The 23,179-nt window shown below is 38.9% G+C and overlaps 1 protein-coding gene across 1 annotated transcript in view; it reads right to left on the reverse strand.

Moving 5' to 3' along the window:
• The window catches only part of ELAPOR2 (endosome-lysosome associated apoptosis and autophagy regulator family member 2), an 80,148-nt gene extending 73,008 nt beyond the window's left edge, over positions 1–7,140 (reverse strand). The window contains exon 1 of the mRNA XM_063448194.1: positions 6,944–7,140. Within this exon, the coding sequence (XP_063304264.1) occupies positions 6,944–7,033 (90 nt within the window). The 5' untranslated portion in view covers positions 7,034–7,140. The remainder of the gene's footprint in view (positions 1–6,943) is intronic.
• Between the last annotated feature and the right edge of the window lie 16,039 nt (positions 7,141–23,179).

Consider the following 23,179-nt stretch of genomic DNA (forward strand, 5'->3'; position numbering starts at 1 on the left):
ATACATAGAAAGGATGCACTCTCCGGTCTTCCAAAGTTAGAAAAGTATTTATTCCATCAAACGGTATATAATAAAGTGATCGACGTTTCGACCCATTCGGGTCTTCCTCAAGATCAACATATATATATATTATAAAGCTATTATATATAAAGCTTATAGATAGCAGAATAACGCTGACACTGTTGTTTCTTTAATTACAAACTCTTAATTCTCATGTATCAGTGCCAAAGACTGGCTCGGAATGATGGGAAGTGTAGTACAGCAAATCTTGCAGTGATACAGGTTTGGGCTCTTTGACAAGTTAATATGATGTACAGTATCTTCGTCTAGCCATGTTGTCTTTAAGTAAGTATGAATTGAAGTGTGCAGCCAATCAGGTTTCCTTAGCTGAGTTGCTGTTAAGTTACAGATGCTATTCACACTATCCCATTGTGTTGCTTTAAATAGCAGTTGTATTATTAGCCTAGAATCTTGCATTGAGGAGCTGTCCCTTGATAAACTCAACGACAAGTGTCTACTTATCACGTGTGGGTACTTATCACACGACCTTAGCTCCTCAGTCTATACAGAAATATTTCTATTCAGAAATGTGTCCCAGATATGGCCTAAAATTGGGTGACCTGGATTTGCTATAAACTAGATTTTATACTACAGGGGTGTTCTCTTTTGTAGGTTAACATACCAAATACTAACTAAACTCTGAAGTTAAGCAAATTAAATTTGAATTGCAAAACTGAGGCTAAAGTAGCCAAACTGTGATTATAGCGATCATTTTTTTTAGCTTCAGTTTTGCTCTTTCAGGTTTAATTTTCTAAAAATCAAAATTCAGAGTACTTTTCACATCTCTTTAACATAACAAAAATGAATCAAGTCTTAGAAATATGAAAAACAATAAGGTACATTATTGAAAGTGAGTGTGTATATTCTTATTAACCATCCATATTTATAAAACTGCACACTGTAGACACTTGCATTGATCGTCTCTTCTAGAGACTTTGCCTAATAAGTATTAACCCTTGACATTATATCTGCTGTAACATTTAGCATCATGTTCTGTTAAGCAGCACACAGGTCCCCATATCGCCATACTTCACTACAGTCATTTGCAGGGATGAGACAAGTGATTTTTGCACAAGGATTTTATCTGCTCTAGTTTGATCTTTCATCCCAATATCATATTCCGTGGAGTAACATGTGTTTGTCAGATCATATATAAAATCACCCACACACCTTGCATGCTGACATGGACTCTTTCCTTTCAGCAGAGGGGAAGCAGATGGCTTTTGACTTGGGGTGAATTAATAATGCATCATGTAGATTTGCAATGATTTTAAAACGGCAGATTTAGATTATGTAAGTATCACAGTTAAATGAGGAAGTAAAACTGCTCTCGATATCAGCGAGCGATGATCACCATGTTTAAGTATGTTTACCCACCAGTTGATACTGTAAATTGAAGGTCAACTTGTTTACAATAAGACTGACGATAAACAGTGAAATTGTTACAATTCTTAATTATGAGTCCAAACTGCCCCAAATTAAATATGGTGGTATCAACAGCATATACTTACAAATTGTAACCAATGCAGTAATTTAATCATTTTCTAGCCATTATCCACAGTATCAGGCAATTTGACTAGACTGGCAAAGCTCAGTAGATAACCCCCTCAGACTGAAACAAGTGTGCAATGATACGATCTTGTGTCTGTAATGGGATTTTGAATCATTGCCTTTGGCTGCATGATGTTCCATGATGTTCAAATGATAGCTTGCCCATAATATGAAGAACAGTTGTCACTGGCTGAAACATTTTAATGGTATATCTAATTATCAGCTATGACTTTATTTACTACAAGAGCCAATGCTGTTGGTTGCTTAGCAACAGTGAAGCACACCCTTCATGAGGACTGAATAGAACTGAATCAACAGTAAAAGCACAATTATCTCAGAAATGATCAAACAGTAGGACTGAATGAACACCAAAGGGGTGATTAATCATTACAATGATCAGGCCTAGTCGACCATGATTTTACTATACGAAGCACTACAGATTAATTCTACATGCTAACATTTAACATGGAACTATTACTTAAAATAACATGCCACAGAAATATATCATGTATTTTGGATAAAACAGATATAGTTGCTGGAAAATATATTAAACAAAAATGATTTAGCAATTGCAGTCTATGGGACCAATGCAATTTATAACAGGTGATAATGACATTTCCAAAACATAAGAAATAAAAATAGGTTTATAATTTGTTTCACCTTCAAATGGAAATATCAATTATTAAATGAAAATGAAATTTTACATTATTAGATGGAGTTGTGAGAAAAACATAGGTTATTTTATTCTCCGACACTGTTCTTATATGTAGGATTTAATGCCATGGCTGTCCCACAGCCTTTCACAGTGTCTTCTGACAAAGTACCACTTGTGCTCAGTACTGAGTGGAAAGGTTAATTCCACAAACCAATTAAAGAAATTCTTCAGAGGTTGCCAGGACCTGCTAATAACGAGGAGAGAGCTCGGATGGGCTACCTCCTGGGAATCCCCACTGCATCACCTCCTGGGAATCCCCACTGCGTTTGCATAAAAACGCAGCAGATGGTGGAACACACAAAATGTATGGGGGGCTTCCAAGACTCACTACAGGTAAGGAAAGAGCTCCGAGTGTGTCAAGACCACGAAACACAAAAACACTTCTGCTAGATACTACAAACTAACCTTATATTGTAGTACAAATTGAAGATTATATACTTAAAATAAATTAAATTAATATTAAAAAAATATATTTTCTATTTACATGCACCTGCCCAGAACAGCAGGACAGGTTTAACTGGTTGGTCAACCAGTGGAGCAGGGAATGCAATCTGTTTACATATATGTTAATAGGAATGTGCCCTAAAACAACCAGGAGACATCAATCTAGAATAGCCACCAGCTGTTTTTCAAAGAACTGAAGATCACTCACAGCTTGCACAGATTGTACTCCTAAAATGCCCAAACCCCATGGCTTCTCTCCAACACCCTCAAGGACAACGTTATATCTATACACCTGCAACCTAATTATAACCTAAAATCCACCAGGGAACAGTTGCAATGCAATGTTTTAGAGGGCTCTGAAAATAAAAAAAAATAAGCCAGCTCTGTAAGGCAATCCCTTTCTTGATGTTAATCTATGCAAATCTTGAAGTAATGAAAGCTCCTGTTTACAAAGAAAAACAAATGAAATATATGGAGCAATCACAGTCACAGTGTGGCCCATATGACCCCAATATATACGACCCACTGAATGAGGACTAGACAAGGTTTGCTGTACTTGTGTAAAATTACTTAATTTTATATTTTGACAATTTGGCTTTGCTATTGACATAAAAAGAATTTGAATAAAGATCTCTGAGGACATGTAAATTTGTGATGATTCTCATTTTGTGGTATTTTTTTTTAAGCTGCTCCGTTTGATTTTAGGAGGGACGTAATAAAGGGGTCCATTGCAACTTGAAAAACAATCAGGTTCCAACACATTAGGGTTTACTCATTAAAATGACAAAGAAAGGGCTAATTACACATCAACATTGCACAGCTGGAAAATGGTGTCCAAGATTGCAAATGCATTTGAGCAGTTGAGTCCTCTTTATCTCTTGTATCTGTCAACATTATTTTGACTGTCAATTACTTGTCACCATATACCTCCACTCTATAATTATAAAGTGCTGATGAATATGTTGGCACTATGTAAATGATAGTAATATTAATACAAATCAGCTATTTTTGCGCTATAAATGTGTAATTTGCTAAACATTCACAACTAACAATTTCGTAAATAAGTCAACATTGCTAAACTGAGAGTTGTGTAGACTCTGCTGCTGCTGCCCAGCAACCAATGCACACTCTAGGAAGCTCTATCAACAGTAGTCTTCAAGAATGTTTCATTCACAAATTACCATGACTACTACCACATCTAAAATGAAGGGTTTGGTGAAAACACCCACCTAGTGATCTTTCTTCAAAATTACCCATATTGCTATAAACCTTAGCACTCCTACTGCTGTTGGACCCTAGTTTCTGCAATTCTCTGTCAGCAAATGGCTGATAGATTCTGGGAAATATGCAGGACCAAATTTGGACAATCAAAGACTACTAGGAGTATTTATTATGTTACATAAAGTGTATTGTCTTTGCATGAACAATATATACCAATGGATCGCTGTATACATTATATAAACTTATATAAATGATGTCTATTCATTTTTATTCTACCAACATTCTCAGTTCATGGGTCCAGTGGTTGTTCTTTAGAACTGGTTCAGTCAAACATAGACCTCCAGTTACTGTAGAAATATAGGGCAAGTTAAAGGGACACTATAGTTGTTCTGGTGAGTATAATAGTTCCCTTGAGTCTTTTTTCATGCAAACACTGCCTTTCCAAAGAAAAGGCACTGTTTACATTGCCTCTAGGGACACCTCCAAGTGGCCACTCCTTAGATGGTAAGTTTTAAACTTTTATAGGGGGGCTGAGGGGGGCAAGCCACCTAAATGGTGGGGTTAAACACTATAGGGTCAGGAATACATGTTTGTCTCACAATATTCTGGAGTGTATTTTGCCCACCCCTACCCAAATGTTTTGGCTTCAGGTACTGGGTAATTGCTACGCTGTGCTCTAAGTGACAACAATTGTCTCCTACTCTGATAGGAACAAAGGACAACCACTTATACCTATTTCACTAGGAATCCCTGCTTTTAGGGACATATGGCTTTTACAATAATAGTAACCCAAACATCTCTGCATCACAAAAACACTATAACCTTACTATATTACATATTCTCCTGCACCTATAGTGTTATACACTAAACTATTACATTGCAAAGGAATTGCAACATTTTGGCCACAATGTGTTATCAAATTTGGCTGATTTGGCTTCATTTGTGTAATTCATTTATCAGTTCATCAAAATTCACAGTTTTGATTTACCTTTGTTTACCTGGATCCTAGCCAATAAATGAACATTCTTAACGTTATGAGGTTAATCAGTTGTCAGAGCCACCTTAAATATGTATAGCAATAAAAAAGTGCCATAAAGAGATATTTACAAAGATGGACTACTTTTATATATTTATATATTTTTTAAATAGGTATTTTGAAATACAATTACATTTCTCTCAGTGCTTCTGGCCTCTTTTCATCCCGCATCATCGAGGTGGCATGGCATCTAGAAGCATTGGGGACCTGGTGCACATGCGCGGCAAGCGCCACCCATGCATCCAATGCTTCTCATAGGAAAGCATTAAATTCGACGTTTTCCTATGAGCTTGCATCGTCCAAGTGTTTTACATTGCAGGGTTACAATGACAGGAACACAGGGCCCACATTGAGATGAAGTGGTCTGGGTGACTTTAGTGGTCTTTTAAAACAGAGAAATCACCAGATACACTGTTGACAAAACAAAGCATATGTTCTATATGGCTAGCTTTTAGGAATGAAAAAGAAACTGGGGGCAAAATGAATATAAGGTGTTTGTTGGCTAAACACAGACTTGTAGTTAATAGGAAAAAAAAACATAATAGCGATATTTAGGATAAAATAGCCATGCTGTGATGATAGCATAGTTAGATAAGTTTCAAATTAGTACTTTTTGGCAAAATGTTGCATATTGTTTTTCAGTTCTTTATAATATCGTGTTTATCACAGAAACCAAGATTGTGGATTGTGTCAAAAGTTTTTTACATTTGGAACCTGGATGGTTTTTTTTGTGCATTTGTAAAAAAAAAAATATGTTTTACAGATGGGATATTTGTTTAATTCTTAAAAGTTGCTACTTGTTTTGCAACAAACATTTTTCATAAGCGAGTCTGCTGCTACTAATGAGCATGATCACACTTTACTGCTAAAGTCATTCAGCCCAAACTGTCAACGAGCCATGATATTAGGGGTCTCCTGAAAGGGATTTGTTAATGAAATATAAATAAAACCAATAGATCATGGTTATTCATAGCAGGGCCCATGAATGTCTGCTCACAAAAGACACATTAAGGTAATGGCTAGTGGCCTATGGCTACAGGAGAGCAGTGCTAGTGTGCGAAGCCCAAATAACATTGCTCCCATGTATTCCATAAGCCTGACTCAATATAAGAACAGGAAGCTTAGCTTCCTTTGTCCTGCCTGTGAAATCAGAATGCCAGTGTGATTTGCAGCAGAGACATAGCTGTTTCTAACAACTGATATGTGTAGACAGATAAAGAGAGGGGGAGATGGGCTGGTACTGTGGGAGATACATTGGCAATCACAACCTGCATGTCTTCTAATGTGAGTGGCAACAAAACAAGACTTGCAGGACGGTTAATGGAACTAGGTGATAATTTACACTAATTATTCATCTTGCTTTATTACAGCTGGTATCTAACATGTATCCACTAGTTTGCCCAGTCTAATATTTGTACATTACTCTAGTAACAAATATAAAAGAAGATGATTTCAATTATTGACATAGTTCTCCGAATAGATGTGGCCCATTTGCTAACATATGGCACATCCAGTATCTTCTTTTATGTCAACTCTGCATATTATTTTGCATCTGCACAGTATATATCACACTGCATCAACAACTGCATGACAAGCAATCTCCTCTCCAACACACAATTGGTTAAGCATGCATTCAGTTAACTCTCTCAATGCTGGAGCTTTTTCAGTCACTCAGTGGGAGGGATGACCCATGGTCTTGATTAGAAAAGGCAATCAGTACATGGTGCATATGTGTTTCCTTTCTCCACACAGAGAGCCCATCCCTACCAACCAGTGTAAACACCACATACTGGTCCCTGGAGAGAAATCACCCATCATAACCCATACATATAAACTGAGTGACCCAGGCAGAGTCCAAAGGAAAAACATACCGAGTTAGTGACAGGACCACACATAATGGGCTTTGCAAGACTCACCTCCCTGCACTGGGGTACTACTCCCAATGCTGTCTGTAGAATGAATGGCAAGCAAATTGCAAACCACCCAGTCGTGCTCACAAATCCCATCTTCCGTGCTGTGTAGGAAAGCGGTGAGTGGGGTAAGTGAATCGGTAGGTCGGTGGTATGACTGCTAGCATTAGATGGAGACGGTACGGCTGCTGCTCCTGCTTCACCTGCTGGCTGCAGAATGGAACGTTGTCAAAGCCGGTCGGTGACGTCATCGATAAGGTGGAGGGACAAAGAGGATGGGAGGAGGGTGGGTGGTGGAGATGAACAGTGCTGGGCAGACCTTGCATAGAGCAGGCAGACATGGGTTAGAACGTAATGCAGGGTTACAGTGCATCTGTAAAGGATTACATTTATATTGTGAGTATTCTACAGTGCTACATGAGTATTACAGTTTATATTACAGTCTCGCTATACCATGGGACATATAGGTGACATGATTTCTTTAATACAGATCAATTGTGGATCATAGATATATATGTGGCTATATCATGCATGCAAGTCTGTGATTGATTCCCTACCTAGTTGATCCTTGGTGCCCAGTGCAAATATGATATGCTATTTACTATATTACAGGATCACCCGATAAATGCATATTTTATATATATAAATAATTCCACAAAGGTTTGGTAAAGGCTACATTTTTAACACAAAATGTAGAAACTTAAAGGGACACTAAAGTCACTGAAACAACTTTAGCTTAATGAAGCAGTTTTGGTGTATAGATCATGCCCCTGCAGTCTCACTGCCTAATTCTCTTCCATTTAGGAGTTAAATCACAACTCCCTGCATGTGACTTACACAGCCTTCCTAAACACTTCCTGTAAAGAGTAATCTAATGTTTACACTTCATTTATTGCAAATGCTGTTAAACTTAGAATTTATTTCCTTCTCTGTTAACAGCTTACTAGACCCTGCAGGAGCCTCATGTATGTTATTACAGCTAAATTCGCAGAGCAGGAGTTAAAAAAAAATAATAATTAAAAGTAAGTTACATCTAATTGAAAATGAAAACATTTTGTTTTCCTGCAGGCTGTGTCAGTCACAACCAGGGGAGGTGGCTGACACAAACAGAAAAGTGACTTAGCTCTTAAATGGCAGTGGATTGATCAGTGAAACTTCAGAAGCATGATATATACACAAAAACTGCTTCATTAAACTAAAGTTGTTTGGGTGACTACAATTTCCCTTTAAAATAGAATCTCCTAAAGTTCAGTCTCCTTTTTAAAACGACCAACAGGGTTATTCACGAAACTGAGAATTGCTAGCAATTTAAAGTGAATTCACAATTTAAGGCCAGAAAAATATTGAAAACTTAAACCGACTTGGATAATTTTTCTATTTCATGTATTTTTACATAAATTGTGAAGTTCACATTGAATTCACCTTGAATTCACAGTAATTATTAAATACCCTTCATATACACTGATCAGCCACAACATTAAAAACACCTAATCTCCCGCAAGTTGCGACGTGGGGCCCCAATGGATTGGATTTGTAGTTCCAGCACATCGCACAGATGCTCAATCAAGGCACAACTTGAACTCTTTCTCATGTTCCTCAAACCATTCCTGAACATTTTTTGCAGTGCGGCATGGTGCATTATCCTTCTGAAAGAGTCCACTGCCATTAGGGAACACCATTGCCATGGCAATTTTGTGCGATCATCAATATGTCCAAATTTCACAACTTTTAAAAAGCCATAGGAGTGTATCACTATACAAACGAAATAGGCAAGGGAAGTGAGATATTTTGCATGTTTTGTGATTCAAAGCTCCGGAGCATTAATATAATACATGACACACATACTCACTCTAGACATACACTAACAGACACACATGATGCCAACAGATGTGGGCATGGACGGGACCAGTGGCAGGTTACAACTAGTATTTTGCTAGTGACTGGGCACCAATAGCAGCCCTGTTGCTTTATTTCATTACAGTGAGCTGCAACTGGCTGCTCACTATAACCAATCGTTTTTTTACAAACCTATAGCATGGCCATAATGTAACAGAACAGAAATAGCACATGGGCAAACAGATTTGGGGTGCCAATCAATGGAAACTAACCAATCTTTTTTGCTGTGTGTAAGTCTACAAAACAAAGTCATCTCTGTGAACAGGGCCAGAATGGTCCACCAGGATACTGGGAAATTTCCCAGTGGGACTAGGCACCTTAGGCAGAGTAGTGCAACAGATTACATAAACCATTTTGTTATATTTATTTATATCCAACATTCCCTCTTCAGATTATTGGGGTGATGGTGCAGCCAACTAGGTGGCCGCATTGAGGCTGCCAGCAGCCAGTACACCAGCAAAAGGAAGAACAGGGAGGAGTGATGTATGTATCTAGTGAGCTTGTGTGTGTCAGTGAGGAGCATGTGTGTATCAGTCAGCTTGTCTGTAGTGAGATTGTTTGTGTCAGGAGCTTCTGTGTTTGTCAGTGGGCTTGTATATAGTCAGCTTGTGTGTATACCATTGAGTTTGTCTGTAGTCACGTTGTGTGTGTCAGAGAGTTTGTCTGCAGTACATTTGCGTGTGTGTGCCAGTGAGCTTGTCTGCGTGTGTCAGTGGGCTTGTGTGATTTATTCATGTGGAACAATCTTTTTACTATATACATCTGCAGCACTGATGCCAATATGCTGATAATGGCATGAACATTGAGGATTGCCTTTCTAAGGGAAATGTCCCCAATGAGGGCCAATCACAACAGAGAGGCTGCAGGTAAGTAACAATATAACAGCTCCCAAATCACATCAATATGTGATTTACCACTATGATAAATCATATTTAGTGCCTTAGGAGCGGTATGCTAAAGTGAATCTGTCATGACATATATACACATACACACTATGTGACACGATGTATGATAGGGCTGGAATAATATTTATTCCAGGGACGGTTTGTGTTTCCAGTCCGGCCCTACCTGTGAATACTTAGGGTAAGTTACACCCAAAAAATTTTTAGATACCCTCTTAGTAAATAATCCCAGTAATTTCCAGTAAGTAAAATGTTTATACTGCATTCAGTAACAATTTTGCCAGAAAAAATAGTAACCTTACTAATACCGTGTGCCTAAATACTGTATGTGGACCTAGAATATATTGCTGTTTCGTGAATAAAGTAATAAGGTGCTTCCGTAGACACCTGTAAACACTAGCAGTAAGTTCTTACATGGCACATTTGAACAGGGTCCTCCTCAGCTCTTATTTTTTTGTTTGTCTATACCTATTGTAGCCTAATTGTCTTGTTTGTCCTTTGGATGTCACTTTATAATATTTCTGAGCTTTTAAAATAAATCCATATTTTTTTTTAATGATAATGTTAATAACAACAGCATAATATTCAGAAATCAATGTGCTTTAACCCAAACTGATATAAAACAATCTCCCAAGTGTTTGTTGTGTACCTCAAACTCAGTGTCTGACACACCTGAGGGGAGTGCCCTTCTGTTGACGCCTGTGGACACAAATTCATAGCTGAATGCAGACAATTTTAAATAAGAATAAGCCCTTTATACCTCAGGGTATTTTTTGCTTAACAGGTTACTCCAACAATAAAAGGAAATGTGTTTTAATAAAACCCTTATTGACATGGTCATATCCCTCAAAACTGGAGAAAAAAAAAAATAATTATAGCACCAAGGCCAAGTTTTCCTGGTAAAATACAGAAAAATGGGATACAGCTGCATATCTAGAAACAGAAGAATAACACATAATAGCGCAACACTGTAAACTAATGAAAAAAGTGACCCCACTTAATGTGGAACTCACAGACTGCAAGCAATATAGCGCTTTCAAGTTGCCTTTCCCATAGGGAGGTCGGGATCCTCTATTGTCCGATGGCCCTCCGGATTGAAATCAGGAACCAGGTAGGTTGAAGAAAACTGGTTTATTGGCGTTACAAAATAATATAAAATATATAAAAATATATAAAATCAATAAATGGTCTCCGGTCCTATGCGTTTAGTTTCCGTGGAAACTTCCACAGGGACTAATCTTAATACAACTACAATGATATGACAGTCAATCAGTAACAATAAAACATCCTACCCACTTCCCTTCCCCATTCCTTTGAATAGGGCTGTCCCTGATTTCCTCTGCTATGTTCTTGCTCTCTCAGCCAATCATCTGTCTCTCTCCATCTCCTCGCAGCTGTTCGCGATGTTGTGCTTGTATTTGGCGCCATACAATCTCGTGTTTGTGTGTTATTTCTGGCTTGCATTCCACTATCAATTTTCATGCATTCCAAATTCTGAATGCAACTTTATTCTTTTTTTTTACATTCTTTATTTTAAAGTGTTATTGTTTGAACAAGATAGTTACCAATTGGGGGTATAATAGTATAGTTGTTGAAACACTTATATTGGCTTATGGAGCAGTCGTAGTGGATGTGCCCTTTGCAATCCACGGTTCCAGCAGGAGTGACCCTGGCAGTCTGGGCCCTTTCTAAGGTGTGCCTCGGAGTCGACCCGAATAATGTGAGCATGGGAGGCTAGACCTGCCTCTATGCCACGCCCTTCCCTTTGTGTTTGTTCTTCTTTGTTAGGGGAGTGGTAGCGAAGCGTTGTAGCTAGTGTCAGATACGAGATGCTTATTACCCCTGTGTGAGGTGGAGGGGGGACCCCAGCCCTCTTCCCTATTCGTGGCTAGGACATGTCATTCCTCTCAGTCTCCCAGCTTGAGTCTAACCTTCGCAGGGCGGGGGACTGTATCTTCAGTTAGCAGGTGGGTGTGTTACAAGTGTGTGAGAGATTGACAGGATCTGCATTCCTGGTGTCTCTGTCAGTGTACGGAGGGCTGTGGTGGAGTCATGTCCTGTGATCTGAATGCAACTTTATTGTTCATACTATCACAATACACAAAATCAGATATATCTCGCAATCTAATAGAGAATGGAAAATGTCTTGGTTATCTGTTGTTATTTTTCCATGTAAACCTAGTGGGAAATTAAGTGCAATCTTTTTAATCTTTAGTCTTCAGACAATATGTCAAAATACATTGTATAGTTTTATGGATCATCCCTCCTGACTGACTCAAAATAAACAGACATTTATACAAATATCTATAGAAGACTATTTATGTGTATCAGACAATATAAAATAACAAAAAAAACACCACTATTAACCCCTTAAGGACCAAACTTCTGGAATAAAAGGTAATCATGACATTAAGGGGTTAAAAAGATTAAGCACAATAATAAGAGCCAAACTAATACTATAACTTTTAAAAAAAAATCATATACAAAAGTATACTAATTAATCAATTAAAAAGTCAGTCAATCAATCCTTAGAAAGCAAACCAGATCTATATCTACATTCAAACCATTTGGCTCTAGTGTCTGCAATTTGTTGATCCAGAATGCCTCACTTTGAGACAAAGTTTTTAATCTGTTTTTAATCTGTTTCCTCCTCTCCAATTGGAATTGATTTTTTTAATTCCTATACATGTCAAGTTCTTAAGATTAAACATGGGACAGGAATTGTAATGCACCAGTACCGAATGGTACTATATTTTTCTTAATATTGTTGGCATGTTCCAACAGTCTCACTTTAAAGCACCTCTTGTGCGCCCTACATATTGCTTGCCGCACGGACACTGCAGTAGATACACGACAAAGTCCGTGTGGCAATCAATCCCTGATCTAATGGGAAATTTCTCTCCTGTTATGTTGCTTTTAAATTAAGTTGTTTTTATTACTTTCATTGTCTGACATGCTTTGCATCTCCCACATCCTTTTGATCCTGGATTTTTAAGATCTCTACATTCGGTAGTGATTTTTATACCTTTCACATAACTGAGTGCAAGAAGATTTTTTAGTGTACAATTTTCGTTATAAATTTTTGAGTTTTTTTTTTTGGCAAGATTGCACCCAATACCGGGTCCTGCAAGATGATGGGCCAGTGCTTGGCTGAACCCCTTTTGATATTCCAGTGATCTTTGTTATACGTAGTTACAAAACGTTGTTGGAAATTGGTATTATGAGTAGTAATACATCTATCCATAAGTAGCAAATGTATTTCTTTATTCCTAGCCAACTTGATCTCTTTTTCTATAGGGTTTCTTTTTTAGCCTTTTTGTAAGAGTTTTTATTTAATATGGTTAGCCTGCAATTCATAATCCCGAGCATCTGAGCAGTTTCGTCTCACTCTTGTGAATTGGCTTCTCGCTATTCCCCTCAGCCACTGTTGTCATCTGTTGGCTTAAAGAAACATCAAGATTCCAATCTCTATTTTCATTAAACAGAGTGACATCCAAAAAAATTATCTTTTTATTACTCCATTCTGGGGTGAATTTTAGTTTAAAAGAATTTTGGTTTAAATAATTAACAAATGAATCAAACGTTTGAGGGGAACCCCTCCAGATAATTAGGATATCTTCTATGAAACGCCACCAGAGCACCAGTCTTGCTCTCCAGTCATGGTCCAACCACACCCAAAGGTCCTCCCATTTCATCATATATATGTTTGCATAACTGGGGGCGAATCTGGTGCTCATGTATGGGAACAAAACTTGTGTGGACTTGCTGACAATAAAATTTGTTTAGGTAATGCAGATGCTGGTCTCTCTAACACTGTGGCATGTCCCCTTTCTTCTACACTCACTACATACACATTTTCTCTGTCTCAGACTATATACCAGGAACTTCTGCCTGCTAGTAAGAAGGTAATGAGACACGTGGACATGTGAGTGCTAGGGGACAGTCCTAAGAAAGCATGGAGTGAGCGCATCATTAGACACATTTATGTCAAGCTCAGGGTGCTGCCTGCATAGTATGCCCTTAGTTGGACAGCATGCAGGATTGGCGGGCAGCCTGACATGCATTCATGCTGGGCTGTCCTTCAAATTCTTTGGACAGACATGCCCCCTTTTTGGGCATGTTCACCCCTTTTGGCAGGTCTGGTCGCGTCAATTTGCGCCAGTGGCACACTCTTTTACCCCACCCATTGACTTCGTGCTTCATTGGACACTGCTGTTAAGGGTTATGGATTTACTTGAAAGATGAAAGCATAAATTAAAGAGAGATTAGCATCGAGTATGTGTTTTCTTATAGCCGCATCCTATGAGTTTCCCTCCAGCACCATCTCCATCAGATACATGCCGCTTGGGAGGTATGACTGTTTTAGTGTTTTTGGTCAATAAGATTCCGTAATTAGGCCCATCATAATTGTCAGCACCAGGCCCACTGTGCTCTTAATCCGGCCCTGACTGACAGGATGAGCAATGTGAAAGCCTGTACTCTCAACAGTATTAACAGAAAATTTAATTCAGTCAGTCTGTCAGATGAAAGTTGGGAAAACAAGTTTAACAATGTCTTTTTTTTCCCTTCAAAAAATTTTACAAGGTAGGAAAAGACAAAAGGTTTACATTTATTTAAATGTTGTATGTAAATGGGTGCAATAAGTGCCTCCTGTGAGAATAATTATTAGAAATAATGCCTTCTGGGAGAAAATAAACTATCCAATTAAGATTAAAGGGGTGTTCTAATTACCATAACCACTACAGCACGCTGGGAAACCAATTATCAGTAAGCCACTCTGACATTATTGTATTGTATACTGCCTTTCAAGGTCAATTCAGCTCAGTGAGAGGTGAAGAGAACAAGGGTGTGGATAAATATACAGGAGGGGAGAAGAAACACAGGTGTGGCTGAAGACCAAAAAGAAAAAGCTGAAAGACACAGGAGAGATTAAAAGATAAGAAAGAGGACTGAAGTCAGGTGTAGCAGAGTGATGCAGGGAGACTAAAGTATGCAGGATGAGGCTGAAAACCAGAACATTTAGGACATAGGTAGGCAACTTTCGGCCTCTTACAGCCATAATACTGGCAAAGCATCAAGGGAGATGTAGTCCACAACATCTGGAGTGCCAAAGGATGCCTATCACTGGTGTAGGACATAAGAAATGGCAGATAACTAGTTTTACGCTATAAATAGGTCACCAGTATCTGGCATGCATAAAAATATCCAAATTAAATTATGTATCTAACTGCAACCATTCAGCTCTTCAGCATTATATAAATAGACCAGTGACATTTCCTATTGTACAATCGACATTAATTATTTAATCTGCAATTATCTTGATGATACTGCTCTGTAAAGTGTTACAACCTGACAATAATCAGACCTGTCTGTTTCTGTATAATATATCCACAGATCTTACAAACCGGTTTGCCCTAAGTTAAAAACTTTTCTTGTATGTTTCAAAGTTGAACACAGACTTGATAAACTGCATTTTTATGTAACTGATATAATTTATCTCTAACACAATTGAAATGGAAAGCATAAATGTTTATAATCACATTGTGAGAACAGGAAAAATGGTCTGACACATATTGGATGATCTGTGTAGAGATGCCAAAAGCATGACTGACTCTTCTGAGGCAGAGTGAGTGCAAACTCCATACTGTACATGTACAATACAAACACAAAATAAAAGCCTCAAACCAAGAGAATGTGCTGTAAATGCAGAGCAAGCAGGATTGCAACAAAATACCTTCACCTATATGTTTCAAAAAGTTAATCTTTATAATAATTAAAGGGACATTTCACTGTCCAAATGCAAAATTATACATATTAGTACTTTTTTTTTTAATCACCATTTAGTAGATGTACCACAATAAAAAAATTTCATCCATTTAATTCTGCATTTTTTTAAATGGTGGTATATCTAAAAACAACTTGCAAAAGCTGCAGATCTCTTGCTATTAACCCCTTAAAGCATGGGTCCTCAAACTCCAGCCCCCCAGATGTTGCTGAGCTACAACTCCCATGATTCTCTGACTATATATGTAATTCAAAGAATTACATATATAGCCAGAGAATCATGGGAGTTGTAGTTCAGCAACATCTGGGGAGTCGGAGTTTGAGGACCCATGCCTTAAAGACACATGCTGGTAATATTCCATCACGATTCCCTTTCTGAAGCTGTCTTCTTAAAGTGTTAATTAGCCTTGACATGCCCTCCCCTCTAAGGCTGTCCAATCACAGAGTTCCTAATGTAGCTCAGAGAAAAGTCTTTGTAAGGCAGGTGCTTTCTGCAATTCGTGCCTCTTGAGTTCTGCTCAACTGAGCTAAACAACAAGGAAGTAACAGGACTAGGTGTCTGATTACCAGCATGGGAGTATGGAGGTTAAAGCAACACTATAGAGTTAGGAATACAAAAGTTTATTCCTAATGTTATAGTGTCCCTATGCACTGGCCGTCACTTCCTCCCAGCACCACTTGCAGCTGCAATTTGTTATAGTGTCCCTAGGCACTAACTAAATAAAGGGTTAAAAAAAAACATAAAAGCATTGATTGCTTTCCTAAGGGGGATTTCAACACTCTGGATGTCCTCATGCAGAGCATGAGAACATGCTTTCAAACTTTTTTTTTTAACCCTTTATTTAGTTAGTGCATAGGGACACTATAACAAATTGCAGCTGCAAGTGGTGCTGGGAGGAAGTGACGGCCAGTCACTTCCTCCCAGCTCACTCCACGCGTGTTGGAGAACGTGAAGAGGGAGAGCCCCCACCACCTCCCATCAGCTCAAGCCACCCACTGAAACAAAAAGATAAGAAATAAGAAACAGGAGGGTGGCTGAAATGAGCTGTGTGTGTGTGTGTGTGGCTGTCTGTCTCTATGTATGTATGTATGTCATGCGCGTTGTCAGTATGTATGTCTGTATGTCAGTATGTATGTCAGTATGTATGTCTGTATGTCAGTATGTCTGTTTGAATGTCTGTTTGCCAGTATGTATGTATGTATGTGTGTGTCTGTATGTCCTTATGCATGTGTGTGTGTGTGTGTGTCTGTATGTATGTTAGTATGTGTGTGTGTGTCACTATGTATATCTGTGTCTGCATATGTGTGTATTTGAGTTTCAGTATGTGTGTTAGTATGTATGCCTATATGTGAGTGTGTCTTTTTCAGTATTTGTCTGGTTGTATGTGTGTGTGTCAGTATGTGTGTGTATCTGTGTCCTTTTGTATCAGTGCGTGTGTTTGTGTGTGTATTCCTGTGGGTGGGATTTGGAGGTGGGCCCCGGAGGCAGGCCTGGAGGCAGGGCCCCAGGGGCCCAGACCCTGAGCTGTGTTAGGGACCCCAACATTTCTAAAGGAGGCCCTGCCTATAATATCCCTTTAATTATAAAAGCGCCAATTTTTATTTGAATTTTTTTTCACACTCTTCACACATAAAAAACATCAGCAAGCTAAAGTGCCTTAGGTGTTTGGAGGGTCCCTATAAGGGAACACTATAGAAATAGTATTACAAACATGAACAGTTGTGCTCAAACGTTTGCCTACCTTTGGAGAATTGCTAATATATGTACCGTTTATTTTTCTAAATTCTTTATTTGTGTATGAACTTACAGGTGGAGAGACAGACTTCATGCAAAAATTTATTACAACAAGGTTTAACAGAAGATGGTATAGATCGATACAATATGTTGCACAGGGTTAACACATCCATGTGGATAAAGTTGTTGAATGTTGCGCGCAGGCAACAAATTGTGCATCCCAGTGTTTTCCGTTCGTCCCCTCCCCCCTGATCCCTATTTTACATTGTGTTAACAATTATTATTTTTTTAAACCATTGTATTTGCTATGTAGGCCGTATGAAGTGGGTGGTGTAGAAAAAGACTAAGCGTGGTGTCGACATCTCTTGTCACAAAAACTACATTCTAAGTAGTTGCCCTTCCATGAGGCATAGGGTCACCTTCAGCATTTTAATTTCCGGGTGTCATGAGAAAAGAGAGACAGGGTGATTGACCTTAGTATGCTATGTTTGGGGTCAGTGGCGTACACACGATCCATGGGGCCCCGGAGCGAAAACTGATCCGTGTCCCCAAAGTCGGGGGCAAAGTAAGGAGGAATGTACGATAAGAAAGAAGAGCGAGAGGAGTGGGTTAAGAATTAGGTCTATGGCAGGAAATAACACGGGTGGACGACAAGGTGGAGGGATGCCAGTGCACCACAGAGTGCCGCAAAGTGCAGGGGATCTCCCATGAGTGCCAGTTTGTTAGCTTTAGGTGATGAAGTCTTCCCATGGATCCCACGTCTTTTGAAAGGCCTTTTTGGTCCCCCTTACTTGTGCCGTCAATTTGTCCATAAGATAATTGTCCTTCAGTTTGAGGAGAACTGTGTCCATGTGGGGTAACATGTGTTGCAGCCAGGTATATGTACCATTTTTAAATAAAACATGAGTGAGCAGGCAAAACACATTTCTTTTATTTCCTATGGGATTCATTTTCAACGGTAGGTTGTAACAGAATGGCACAATCATAAAACAGAACATGGCAACAAAGAAAAAAAATGAAATGGCCCCTGTTCAAAAGTCTGCATACCCTTAGTTTTTAATACTGTGTATTGCCTCCTTTAGCAACAATAATTGTTGTCTACGAGACACCTAATTCTTGCAGGTGGTATAGATGCTCATTCGTCTTACCAAAATGCCGTTTGAGATCTCCCCAGAGTGGCTCGATGATATTAAGGTCGGGAGACTGTGATGGCCACTCCAGAACCTTCACATTTTTTTGCTGTAACTTCTGGAGGGTCAGCTTGGCCTTGTGCTTAGGGTCATTGTCATGCTGGAAAGTACAAGAGTGCAGCCTTTGTGTAGAATAATTTGAATTGTCTGCCAGTATTTTCTGATAACATGCTGCATTCGTCTTGCCATCATTTTTTTTACAAGATTCCCTGTGCCTTATTGTGCTCCTTGAAACAACAACACTGTCTTTTCCACGGAGCAGCCTGTATGTCTCCTAAAGTTAACTGTGGGTTTTTCTTTGTGCCCCGAGCAATTCTTCTGGTAGTTGTTGCTGAAATCGTTCTTGATCTACCTGACCTGGGCTTGGTTTTAAGAGATCCTTGCATTTTCCACTTCTTAATAAGTGATTGTACAGTACTGACTAGCATTTTCAAGGCTTTGGATATCTTTTTATATCCTTTCCCATCTTTATAAACTTATATATTGTATTATTTTACTATAGAGAATGTTCCCAAGTTGAGGGTAAATGTATGCAGATATTTTAGACAATTGTGCAACCTGGAGCCTAGTTTGTTTCTATGCACACAGATGTTCATGTTATTTTGTTGTACAATTACAAAATGTAGTCATCAGAAGCCACTAGCAATCCTCAATTTTAGGTTATCCCTAATGAAGTAATTGAAAAGGCACTTCAGGCCATGATTTCTTACCCACAGCATTTGAATTCTACACACTTCCAAATTTGGGTCTCCTGTTCCACCATCCCAGATTTGTGTTCTCTGATTTGTCCCACATCTAGGCACACCAGGGATATGTCCCAAATGAATGAAGCACAAGCACATCATTAGACTCTCTTGTGCTGCACAAACTGTGCACAGGGCATGCATGCCTGGCTATTGTGCTCTCCCTCTTAGGCAGAACCTCCCTGTAATTGCCAGTGAAGAATGAACTGTAAGGGACGCTCACAGTTCATTCTTCACTGGCACATCCCCTTGCAACCCACTCTATCCATCTTTCTGCATTCATACTTCCCAATGATGGAAGGAATGCTTTTTTTTTTTTAAAATTCTTTATTTGAAAGATTTTTGGTTTTTGGGGGAGGGGTACAGAAAAAAGAGACTGGGGGGAGTTTGAAATACATACATTGTGTAACATACATAATGTCGTTGTGAGAATTCTACAGATTGAACAAGTATGCGTGGGTGTCGTTGGTGGTTTCAACATATACTTTTGTTTTTTGTGGTTCGTTGTACTCACGGATATAGTGGTTTGTGGGGAGGGGTACAGAATAAAAAAGGTCTGGGGGTACAAGTGTATAATATAGACTTTTTGTGATATTTGCCGAGATCAGCTTTGAGTCTGTTGTTACGATGCAGACCTTTGGTGGCTGCAGCTGGACATACAGTTTTTGGTGCAGTTAGTCGGTTCGTGTTGTATGTTGCTGCGATGTGTGCCTGGTGGGTTTGGTGTGGTCCAGGTTTGTCTGATCTGGGCGATCTGTTGGTCTGTTTTGAGTGTGAGGGTGGGGAAGGAATGTTTTTTAATGAAATTGTATTACAATTTTGTTAAAAGAAAAAAAAAATGAAATATTGCATTGACATAAGCTGGACTTAGAATTTAAAGTCCTATGCTACTAGAGAGGCTTTAAACGTTATTAGCCACTGCACACTAATAATAACTAATACTTACCAGGAGTGAATCTCTACTTGCTAGAGAAAATTGTCACTTGCCAATTGCTAATGGTGGTTGGAAATTTTGAACCCTAACCAAAGTATTCAGACTCTTTGCCGTGATGCTTGAAATTTAGATGCATCCCATTTAGATGTTTTTACACTTTGATTGGAGTCCACCTGTGGCAACCTTAAGTCATTGGACATAACATTGAAAGACGCACACCTGTCTTTATGAGGTCTCATACGTCTAATGCATATCAGGAGCAAAAAACAAAACATCAGTTAAAAATAACTGCATGCAGTGATTAGAGAGAGCACTGTGTCAATGCATTAATCTGGGGAAGGCCACAAATATTTTTTTTCTGCATTGAAGATTCACAAGAGCACAGTGGCCTCCATAATTTTTAATACAAAAAGTTTGGAACAACCAGAACTCTTCCTAGAGCTGGCTGCCTGGCCAAACTGAGCAATTGGGGGAGAAGGGCATTTGTAAGAGAGGTGATCAAGAACCCAATGGTTACTTAGATAGCTCCAGAGATCATGTGTGGAGAGTGAAGAAACCTGAGGAAGAACAACCATTACTGCAACACTCCACTGGCATATATGGCAGAGTGGCAAGATGACAGGCTCTACTAACTGCAAGACACATGGGAGACCGCCTGGAATTTGCAAACAAGCACCAAAATTAGTCTCTCTGGGAGAAACAAGATTATCTGGTCTGACTAAAAAAATATTGAACTGTTTGGCCTCAAATCAAAGCTTTATAACTGGAGGAACTTATTACTCATGCTCATTAAATGTGCAATACCATCCCAATGGTGAACCATGGTAGTGGTAGCATTATGCTTTGATGGTGTTTTTCTGTGGCTGGGTCTGAAAAACTGGTCAGGGTTGAGAGAAAACTGAACACAACGAAATACACATAAAAACCTTTTCCAAAGATCTCAGGACCTCAAACTGGGTCAAAGGTTAACCTTCAAACAGGACAATGACATTAAGCACACAGCCAAGACATTGCAAAAGTAGCTTATTGATGACTCTGTGAATGACCTTGAGTGGCTCAGCCAGAGCAATGACTTGAACCCAATCAAATATTTCCTGAAAGACCTGAAATTGCTGTCCACCAGGTAGATGAATGGCAAAAACTATCCAATTCCAGGTGTGCAAAGTTTGTTGCATCATACCCAAAAAAACTTAGGGCTGAAATCGCTATCAAAGGTGCTTCAACTAAGTAATGAGTTATGAGTCTAAATTGACTTTTGACAATGTGATATTTAATTAATTTTTTTTCTGTTTAACGTATTTGCAATGGTACCAAAAAGCTGTTTTTTTGCTATGTTATTATAGAGTATAGATTGAGGTGAAAAAATAAATAATTAAAACTGTTGTAGCATAAAACTGATACATAATGTTTCTTTAAAGAAGTGAATACTTTGTGAATGCACTGTACTTGCGTACCGAGGCATTGCTAAAAGTAATCTTGCTTGTATCCATAAAGCACAGGAGTTGAGAACAACTCCGGAATAATGTATAATTGATTTTGATTCTGGGGTTAATCTAGTTTTAAAGTTCACTCTTAGCATGTTTGTACACTTTAGTAAATACAATACACATTTCTGTGTTACCCCTCCCTCCAAGTAGTGCATATGTGAAAGGGTGGGTAATTAGAAACAGGTTTTTCTTTTCCCCAGATTGTTTTGCCTTATGACTTTAACCTCTCTTTTAAAGTAGCAATAATGTCTTTAAAGGGACACTCCAGGCACCCAGACCACTTCTGCTCATTGGAGTGGTCTGGGTGCCAACTCCCACTACTCTTAACCCTGCAAGTGTAATTATTGCAGTTTTTCATGAAATGCAATAATTACCTTGCAGGGTTAACTCCACCTCTAGTGGCTGTCTACTAGACAGCCACTAGAGGTCACTTCCTGGTCCATAGCATAGGAAACCTGTGCTAGAGCATCGCTGGACGTCCTCACGCTGTGTGAGGACCTCCAGCGTCGCTCAAAACCCCATAGGAAAGCATTGAAATGACTTTTCAATGCTTTCCTATGGGGAGACTTAATGCCCATGCGCGGCATTGCCGCACATGCGCATTAGGTCTCCTCGGCCGGTGGGCGGGATCAGTCTCATCCACCGGCCGACGCAATGGACAGGAGGAGACATCGACGAGGGACATCGCCGCTGCCTCAGGTAAGTGACTGAAGGGGTTTTCACCCCTTCAGTAACCGGAGATTGGGGGGTGGGAGGGAGAGGGACCTTCCAGTGCCAGGAAAACGGATTGTTTTCCTGGCACTGGAGTTTCCCTTTAAGATGCACCTTGGGTGTAGGCTCGAGCATTGGGCTGTTAGGATAATTGCAACCCTTTGCATAAGGTGATTATCACACTAAATAGTTTTCAAGATTGGGTAAAAAAAAATAAAAAATAGTTGTGCCTGTAGTAAATTCATTTTGCCTTTGGCAGGTAAAGACTAATGCCTTTTGATTCTTACCTTCTTTTAATGGTTAATTATACTGTGAACCTCTGCTGTACACACAGTATAATTAACCATAAATAACCCCTAATGTGAGAACAGTAATTTACCCATATTTAGCTGTGTGGTATACACCCAGGTCCTTAGATATGGTCATTGGAACTCAGTAGTATACAACATTTATAGTGATAAAGGCATAATGAAGGTCTGGGGCAGGCATTTAATGGAATTAAAATTTTGTAGTTAACTACCTTCATTAACATTCTTATCTAAATTTCTGTTTATGCCTTATAATGTTTTCCTTTCCATTTTATTTTTTCAACCAAATCAACATTGTAATTACTATGGAACCTGAATCCAACAGCAAAAATCAAAATAATTGGACAGAAACACGAGAACAAAACTTTATAAACCACTGCTGGCAGTTAGTAATGCCCGGAATGGATTTAAATTGCCAAACTGGAAAAAAAGGTAATTTAGTACTGGAAACTGGATGAAATGTAAGACTGTACTATTATCATTTGGCTATAACGGTCTGGGTTTATATTATCAGAATGGAAACTTTTTTAATTGGTTATTTGTTAAATAAGG

Source organism: Pelobates fuscus, chromosome 3 (assembly GCF_036172605.1).
Source record: "Pelobates fuscus isolate aPelFus1 chromosome 3, aPelFus1.pri, whole genome shotgun sequence".
In the NCBI taxonomy this organism is placed as follows: domain Eukaryota; kingdom Metazoa; phylum Chordata; class Amphibia; order Anura; family Pelobatidae; genus Pelobates; species Pelobates fuscus.